Source organism: Oncorhynchus kisutch, linkage group LG8, assembly GCF_002021735.2.
Source record: "Oncorhynchus kisutch isolate 150728-3 linkage group LG8, Okis_V2, whole genome shotgun sequence".
NCBI classification, from domain to species: domain Eukaryota; kingdom Metazoa; phylum Chordata; class Actinopteri; order Salmoniformes; family Salmonidae; genus Oncorhynchus; species Oncorhynchus kisutch.
The window spans coordinates 63,418,438-63,428,328 of NC_034181.2; the positions used below are offsets into that span (position 1 = coordinate 63,418,438).

General features: G+C 42.9%; 1 protein-coding gene across 1 annotated transcript; it reads right to left on the bottom strand.

Moving 5' to 3' along the window:
• Positions 1-6,895: 6,895 nt before the first annotated feature.
• LOC109895269 (piggyBac transposable element-derived protein 4-like) lies at positions 6,896-8,580 on the bottom strand. The gene is made up of 2 exons (XM_031829474.1): positions 8,078-8,580; positions 6,896-7,821 (listed from the first exon to the last, which is right to left on the bottom strand). Exons 1-2 carry the CDS (start codon positions 8,417-8,419, stop codon positions 7,417-7,419), a joined length of 747 nt encoding a protein of 248 aa, XP_031685334.1. The 5' UTR covers positions 8,420-8,580; the 3' UTR covers positions 6,896-7,416.
• Positions 8,581-9,891: the final 1,311 nt, after the last annotated feature.

Consider the following 9,891-nt stretch of genomic DNA (forward strand, 5'->3'; position numbering starts at 1 on the left):
AGTCCCTTAACTATTCAGAGTCCCTTAACTATTCAGAGTCCCTTAACTATTCAGAGTCCCTTAACTATTCAGAGTCCCTTAACTATTCAGAGTCCCTTCATATATCATTGTATGATATTGTCTACAGTTTGGAAGAAAAGCCTTGGAAAGAGCTTGGAAAGAGGGTAAGCTTTCAACTTAAAACCTCTTACTATCAGACAGCTGCCCGTGTGGCCGGTCATTTTCCAATATAAAGTGGCCTAGGTCCGTATCTTGGAAAATACTACATACATACATACATACATACATCGGATAATGACTGCAGCAGCGCAATAAATGGAACCAAGGAAGGGTCTTTGGATTGATAAACATGGGCACAGGGTTGGCATACAGAGAGTCCATATAGGGGAGCAACCAGGAGGTGGGGAGGTGGGCATGTGTCTGATAGGCACAATGGGGCACTGGATCCATACATGGAGGACTCCCTCCAACCAGGAGGTGGGGAGGTGGGCATGTGTCTGATAGGCACAATGGGGCACTGGATCCATACATGGAGGACTCCCTCCAACCAGGAGGTGGGGAGGTGGGCATGTGTCTGATAGGCACAATGGGGCACTGGATCCATACATGGAGGACTCCCTCCAACCAGGAGGTGGGGAGGTGGGTATGTGTCTGATAGGCACAATGGGGCACTGGGTCCATACATGGAGGACTCCCTCCAACCAGGAGGTGGGGAGGTGGGAATGTGTCTGATAGGCACAATGGGGCACTGGGTCCATACATGGAGAACTCCCTCCAACCAGGAGGTGGGGAGGTGGGCATGTGTCTGATAGGCACAATGGGGCACTGGATCCATACATGGAGGACTCCCTCCAACCAGGAGGTGGGGAGGTGGGCATGTGTCTGATAGGCACAATGGGGCACTGGATCCATACATGGAGGACTCCCTCCAACCAGGAGGTGGGGAGGTGGGCATGTGTCTGATAGGCACAATGGGGCACTGGATCCATACATGGAGGACTCCCTCCAACCAGGAGGTGGGGAGGTGGGCATGTGTCTGATAGGCACAATGGGGCACTGGATCCATACATGGAGGACTCCCTCCAACCAGCCCAGTCAGAGCTTATATGAGGAGGGGGAGCTGGACAAGGCCACGGGCTCTCGGAGTGATTAATGAACAGCCAAGGAGCAGCCACAGATAAGATTAGACCTTCACAGGTGATGAAGGACATGGGGCCGGGCTGTGGTGGTAGTGGTGGTGGCGATGGGGGAGAGATTACAATTCTACTAAGTTAACACTCAATAATTAAAACCCTGTCCATTAAAAAATATAAAGATTTAAATTGTGACTTGTGCAGAACAAACAACAAAATTGAAAAATAAGTGAAGAAGGCTACTAAGTGTCATTTCAGCTCAGTTGTGGAATGGCAGAACAACAGTTGGCATTGCGGGAGTGGAGAGACCGAGCTCTAAAAAAACAAGGTGCCCCAACCATGCTTCTCTCAGCCTCATCACTACAGTATGTTGGACCCAGAACCTAAAACCCATCCAACAGAACTCATTCAGATAGACTGCATCAGTAGAGCAGTAGAGCCACAAAACAAAGGACCGAACAAATACACCTCAGAAACTGAACTATGTAGGTGTCACTGTATAACCAGCCATAAAATAATGCAATATACACTATGTCACAACAGGTATACATATATGTGTCAGGACAGTGTTGTGACCATATTATGACAGGTTATGACAAGTTATGTCAGCTGTTATGACATACTATGACATGGATATGACCGTGTCATAACATGTTATGATGCTAGGTGTCAAGTAAAGTTTTACCCCAAAATCAACTGAGTACTGTATAATACCCAATGAAATGGGCTCAAAGCAATCACTATATGCAATGAATTTCTACTAGGCACTGACTTCAGTTTCTTTCTGAATAGTTCATCTGCACGTAATCAATTGATAGTCGTGAATACATTTACTGTACCGGTATAATTTATTTCTTGTTTGAAAGTTACTGATACCTTCTCTGACTGACGAGTCCAAAAAAATCCCATGCAGTGCATTTACAATTCAGGATAAGCAAGTAAGAGAGAAAAGCGAGGAGTCATTTGCAGAAGAGAGAGAAGAGGGAGAAATATGATTGCAACTGATGAAACCCCAGTACCTGCTTAAATGATCCAGCCATACAAGTTATATATTGCAGGAAATTGCTCAGAAATCAGGCACAACGTTTTCTTCAGCAGCTGGGCGACAGTTTCATGATGACATCATGAAAAAAACAGTACAACTGCAACAAAGAACAGACACACAGTCCCCATGGAACGTCCTTGACTTTAAATAACATGGGAGATGGATGAGAAATAGATGACACTCAAACAACTATATGGTGGTCTGGTAATGTGTTCCAGTAACTTCCTGTATTAGGCCTGAATGAGAAAGAGTGGAACCTGGATGACCTAAATACACAGTCAATTTCACTAACAGAAAACCACTACTGAATTAATGTTCAATAGGCCCATGGGCATAGATGACTCCAGAATATAAATGCCCAGACCAGCTAAGTGCAGCAGCAGCTACAGTAAGTGCAGGTAGACAACTCTAATTCTGACAAAGCACTGTAGAATTCTAAGAAGAAGCAGGCAGCAGTTCTTTCCTGGGAGCTCTGCTTTGGCAGACTGTCAGCATTTTCATGGCATTTACAGGTAAAGGCCAGGAGGGCAGAGCGTTTCTGACAGTTTAGTAAAACCAGCAAACAAGAGTTAAATGATGATGAAGACAGATGCTATGTACAATGCACTCCCCAAGTGGCCCTTATGTTCACCTTCAAGGAGACGGCTTTCCCCATCTCTTACTTAAATGTTTTCCTGTACACACCTCTCTATAGCACATCATTTATTTTACTGCCTCCTCTAACTTGAATGTGTCCTCCATTCCAAGTTCTGGAGGCCCATCATTGAGGTCTTCATCAAACATAAAGTGATCGACAGGGGGCCAAGGACAGGTAAGAGTCACTCAAACAGGGCTAGGACAGAGGAGGAGAGAAGGAGAGAGAACGAAGGGTGATGGTATAGCTGAGTATTCTGCAATAGCAGATGTTACAGTGAGATGAATGATTATTGTATGGATTAGCCTCGCCCTTCATTGATACACACAGAGACAAGTCTGGGCTCCAATGAGAATCTCCCTGAAATCTTTATTTTATTTTAATTTATTTATTTCACCTTTATTTAACCAGGTAGGCAAGTTGAGAACAAGTTCTCATTTACAATTGCGACCTGGCCAAGATAAAGCAAAGCAGTTCGACACATACAACAACACAGAGTTACACATGGAGTAAAACAAACATACAGTCAATAATACAATAGAAAAATAAGTCTATATAAAATGTGAGCAAATGAGGTGAGATAAGAGAGTTAAAGGAAAAAGAAAAAGGCCATGGTGGCGAAGTAAATACAATATAGCAAGTAAAACACTGGAATGGGAGATTTGCAGTGGAAGAATGTGCAAAGTAGAAATATAAATAATGGGGTGCAAAGGAGCAAAATAAATAAATACAGTAGGAGAAGAGGTAGTTGTTTGGGCTAAATTATAGATGGGCTATTTACAGGTGCAGTAATCTGTGAGCTGCTCTGTCAGCTGGTGCTGAAAGCTAGTGAGGGAGATAAGTGTTTCCAGTTTCAGAGATTTTTGTAGTTCGTTCCAGTCATTGGCAACAGAGAACTGTAAGGAGAGGCGGCCAAAGGAGGAATTGGTTTTGGGGGTGACCAGAGAGATATACCTGCTGGAGTGCGTGCTACAGGTGGGTGCTGCTATAGTGACCAGCAAGCTGAGATAAGGGGGAACTTTACCTAGCAGGGTCTTGTAGATGACCTGGAGCCAGTGGGTTTGGCGACGAGTATGAAGCGAGGGCCAGCCAACGAGAGCTTATAGGTCGCAGTGGTGGGTAGTATATGGGGCTTTGGTAAATAACCAATGATTGCAATTACAGCCAACCTGGGGGGCCACCAGTAGGGCCCCCTTCCATTCTATTCACCTCTTCTGCTCTTTTCCTATCTAATTAATGCAGTTCTTTATTGGTGTTATTGGGTGGTTTTAGCCATTCCTAATGGATTCAAGGAGTGAAGCAGGTCACCAGCCTGACAGGGGTTCCTGTGTGTTGTGTTGTCGCTGCTGTGCATCGCCAGCACATCAGAGCAGTGATCATTCTCAAATGAGAGCAATTAGTCAAATGTCAGGTTCCGGCTCACACTCTCTGGGTGGCTTGCTGACAAAGTCGTTCAGAGGTACCCTGTATGTCTAAAGATGAATAGCTGTGGGATGTCATTAAGTCATCTTCAATAGAACGGGATGAAAAAACAAATAAATAATGTATACTAAGTTTCTTTCATAATTAGCCACTGAGCACCTGTGACATTTGAACACTCAGAGGCATCGACCTATCCTGAGTCTGCAGCCAGACAATACGGATACAGCCATATACCTGTCTAGTTCAGGGTAGTAGTGACATGCTAATAGTATCATAAAATACACTGTAAAATGCCCCTGATTTTAATACGATCAACATGGTCTCCACTCCCAGCACTGTACTATAGTGCTTTAGCCTGAATGTCACCTTAGGGAAAGGCATTCAGAGAGCAGCTGTAAGTTAGGGCGTATTGGCACCTTTTCAAAAGTGTGTTCTAGTGAATTGGTCAATCAATGCTCTCTTTTGCTTGTGTCCTCGCTCAGTGCGGTGCCCCAGCATCAGTCTCAGCCTGAGCCTGATGCACCTATAAAACCTATCAAACACAGCAGTTAAATTGCTCTGTGGGTCTGGGTAGGCTTGGTGTTTGGCATCAAGCCCTCTGCCACCCTCAGTGTTAGGCCAGGGGGTTTAAGAGCATGTCAGGTGTAAATCTCCAGGCTGACTGATCTCCCATGTCTCCAGCTAGGATTTACCAGCTGCACAGAGAGAGGCAGTGAGAGGCCAACCTCACTAGATGCCAAGCAACACGGAGCAATTAGATCAATTATTGTTTTACGTGCAATAGACACTTAACAATCAAGCATTCAAACAAGACTTACAATCCTTCAAATTCTTCATAAGTCTGTCTATAGTGGTTTTAAAACAGAGGCAAAGTGTTTTTGACACAGTGGAACATTCACTTTGGGTAATGGTTTACTGTGCCATTTAAAGCTTTATTCCTCTGTGAATGTGTCACAAAACTGTCACTGGCAGTTTGTGGGAAGAAAAGGGAATATTTAAGGCAGAGAATACCACATATACAAATAAAGTATGGAAAAAGACCAAAGGCGAGCTGTCAGAGTGTAAGGCTGAAGAAACTGCAAGGTCAACAACAACACCACAAGAACAAAACCAGAGCATGCACTACAATTCTCCTAAAGTGCTTCACTGTAAGGATAAAGACTATAGACTAACATCAAATCACAAAACCAATGAAAGACTGGCAGCACTTTTAGGCTGAGTAAAATTTTATTAGCCTTTTGGCAAGAAGTTCTGAGTTTGAGCGATGACAAATACCCAATTTAAATCAACTGGCACAAGTGCTGTCCAGACCTTGTCCTTTTTTGTGTCTCCCCAGCTAGCACGTTTGGCTCCTTGGAGGTTGAGGGAATGTATGTTTTCTGTTTCCCACTGGTTCTGGGAACGAGGCCATATGCTTCCTGACGGGTACAACTTTAAGTTTTTTAAACATTCTGAGAACGGGAGTTTTCTGGGAATGTAGAGTTTTTGGTTGCAGGGAGGTTTTGAGAACATTTTACTATGGTTCCCTGAAAGTTTTAACAACATTCTGAGAATGGAAATTCTATATTTGAAGGTAATTAAATAACATTCTGAGAACATGTTTCAATAAGACTGCTAGCTTAGGTTAACTGTTTTGCACTCCAAGCACAGATAGGACACATGGAAATGAGTTTGAATAGGCATTAATCATGCAAGCAGATTTATTTTTATCCTCTCTGGGATAAGATATGTTTTTAAAGCATCAGTGAGATTTGAACCTGTGATTTTCTAGTCCCTAATCATGTAATTAGTCCACTGTGCCACAAGGAATGTGCTGTTAATTTTTGTCTATTCAAACAGACCCGATTTCAATGAAGACAAGCACTCATTAAGATCACACTTAACAAGATAGAGGATAGAGAGTGTTGTTGTTGCTAAGAATGTAATCTACAGTTCCATTTTTTAAATACCATTCTTTGAACTATCTTTGAATGTTACTTTTTCTTGTGGTTTTTATGTCAAGTTTTCTTAATGTTTTGAGAATGTAACTTTAAATAGATCAGATGCCCACTCCTTCATGAAACCGGAAGAAAACATTATGCTGAAGTACTAAAATTCCCACAGAAGAACATTGTTTCTTAACGTTCTCTGAACGTTCTGAGAACATGTCTTTAACCCTCCTGTTGTGTTCGTTTCATGTTAATTAATATTGTGTTCCCGGTCCAAAATGACCGCCCCATTATAGCTGATTATAAATCCATAATAATACACATATTATCACCTAATGTTGTGTTAGATATTTTTATCAACTTACGTTCTTGTGAACATTACAAGTTTTGAACTTCGCTATTTATGGCTTGTAGGCCTCGTTGACCTGAGCTCATACAACTCGTTTTTGTCATGTTCGTCATAACGAGGAGACCAAGGCGCAGCGTGATACGAATACATTCTTCTTTTATTACACGAAGAACACTAAACAAACTAACAACAACAACAACAACAACAACAACAACAACAACAACAACAACAACACGACCATGACGCTATTCAACACGAGTGCTGACAGGCAACTACACATAGACAATAACCCACAAAACCAAAATGGAAAATGGCAACCTAAATAGGATCCCCAATCAGAGACAACGATAAACAGCTGCCTCTGATTGGGAACCAATTCAGGCCACCATAGACCTACATTTACCTAGACATACCAAAACCCCATAGATATACAAAAACTTTAGACAAGACAAAACTACACATACCATCCTCGTCACACCCTGACCTAACCAAAACAATAAAGAAAACAAAGATAACTAAGGTCAGGGGGTGACAGTTTTTGAGTAAAAAAGCATAATGTATGGATTATTTCGACTATAACAAATATTCAGATGAAACGTATTGTGCTATTTATCACAGACTACTTGTGTCAAAGTTTAACAAGAACATTTGTTTTGAAACCATTTCATTTTTTTTTTAAGTGGCACAAAATAACATCTGTTGTGTTCCCGGTCAAAACTGTGTATGATCTTATTAGTAAAGAAAGAACATTTCCAAAACAACATATGAAAACTTTACCATATTATAAAATGAATGTCTGAACACATTAAATAACAACAGTAACAATAACAGTATTACCAACAATAACAAAAAACATGAAAACGTTCACAATCTGTCAATCAATGGTGGTTAAATTTTTTGGGTTCTCACGCACATGTTGTACAATACGTGGTGGTTGTTGCATGTGCACTACATTTATGGCACACGATGCTCGTTTTGACATCCCTTGGTGCACACAGATTGCACCTCTTCCTTTTGTCTCTTCTGTCTCTGGCGGCCGTAGATCTTGCTTCTGGCCCTTGTATATCTCTCACCAATCCAGCAGAGGATGGTGTTGGAGGAAGGTGTTTGTGCCTTTGAATGAGGGGTGCCACCATGGCTTTCCCCAACTCTTCTAGGAATAGTCTCCTCTTGAAGAATTTCCCCTGCTTCCAGCCTGAAATCACCTCCATCCACACCACAAACGCCTTGTAGGCCGACACATCTAGGATATTGAAGAACACCATGTGCCAACGTGCCGTCATCCTCTTACAAGAGTATGTGCCAGTAACCTGCAAAAGTGCAACAATCAGTAAATAAAATAATGAGTGCATACAAGTGATACTTCATGGCTTGCATAGTAATGTGAAAAATTGCATCAAAGCATTGTTTTAATTTATCACATCTGAAACATATTTACATATTCAAATTAATAGAATTGCCTCCATATTGTTCACAAATTCAATAAGCCTTTCACCAAACAACAACAGGTCTTATTTTTATGATGCAGATAAAACAATCTGGTAATAGAAGAAAAAGTACACATACCTCATCAAGGTTGTCAACTCCCCCTTTGTTCCTGTTGTAATCCAGGACAGCTTTGGGCTTCCTGTCCCCCCTGATAGAGGCATCGCTGTGCAGAGTTGTCATCAGGAGCACATTCTTCTTTTTCTTCGGGCAGTAGGACACACGAATCTGTGTATCGGTGAAGGCAGATTTAGAGGAAAAACGATCCCTGTCCTTGGTAGTGAGTAAAGCAGTGGGTAACTCAGGCTTGTACCTTCTGACAGTCCCCAACATAGTCATTTTTTTTGGAGCAACTCCTGACCAAGAGCAGAAATTGCAGAAATTGTCACATGTCATGCTGTGCCCCTGGAGACCTGCAGTCATTTCCAGGACCACCCGCTTCCCCTGGCTCCTTTCGGGAACACCGTCGGCAGGTTCCAGGCATAACTTGTCCTGGCATCACATGCAGCCCATATCTTTATTCCATATTTAGACAGTTTGCTTGGCATGTACTGTTTGAATGGGCACTGTCCCCTAAAAGCGATCAGACGCTCATCCACTGCGATATCTGGACTTGGGTTATAGATGAGTGGCAGGCGCTCCACCCACTTGTGCGAAACCTCTCTGATCGCTGCCAGCTTGTCTTGTTGACACAGGCCTGGTCTTGTATCACGGTTGTTGAAGCGAATCATTCGTGACAACACATGAAATGTCTGGAGTGACATAGTGGCACGAAAAATTGCCCTACCAGACTCTGCATCCCATAAACTGGTGGTTGATTTGTTTCTGGATCTGTACACACCAGCCAAAATCAAGAGACCCACGCATGCTTGGACGTCTGTCTGGTCTACCTCCTTCCAGTTGTCTTTGTAATCGCGTCTCCCCTCCAAGTTCGTCATGTTTATCACTATAGTTTCGATTGACTCAGTCAGGAACAGTTTGAAGCAGGATTTCATGTCATCGCCCCCGGATATGGCGTATCTCGTTGGCCCTGGGGTCATCCTGATAACATTTTCAGCCGACAGCCGACCTCTCCTCTTAGGTGGGGATGAAGACCAGGACATATTCCCATTCTTTGACCGGAATGTAACAACAACCTCAGCAGGGCCCTCTTCCTCATCACTGGAATGTAACAACAACCTCGGCAGGGCCCTCTTCCTCATCACTGGAATGTAACAACAACCTCAGCAGGGCCCTCTTCCTCATCACTGGATTGTAACAACAATCTCAGCAGGGCCCTCTTCCTCATCACTGGAATGTAACAACAACCTCAGCAGGGCCCTCTTCCTCATCACTGGAATGTAACAACAACCTCAGCAGGGCCCTCTTCCTCATCACTGGATTGTAACAACAACCTCAGCAGGGCCCTCTTCCTCATCACTGGATTGTTCTACATCGGTTGTCTCTTGGTCTGGATCATATTCTGTGTTGTCTTCAACTTCTGACACTTCCTCCTCTAATGCATCTTCACTGTCAGTTTCCTGGCCTCTCACCTCCTCACCAGTGTCATGATCAAATATATGATCAAGAGCCTCACATACAGTATATCGTTTGGTCATTGTGCTGCCACAGAATGAATTGTGAGCAAGGCCTCAAAAAATCTTTCTATACCAGAGCTGTGTGTGTGTGTGTGTGTGTGTGTGTGTGTGTGTGTGTGTGTGTGTGTGTGTGTGTGTGTGTGTGTGTGTGTGTGTGTGTGTGTGTGTGTGTGTGTGTGTGTGTGTACACTACAGGTGTACCAAAGTTAAATAAAACACCCAAATGTTATTTTTATCCAAATGTATTTTGTGTGTTCAAAGTCATGGAATCTTATGACAATCATATTAAATTAACTACATTTTTCAAAGAGAGAACTT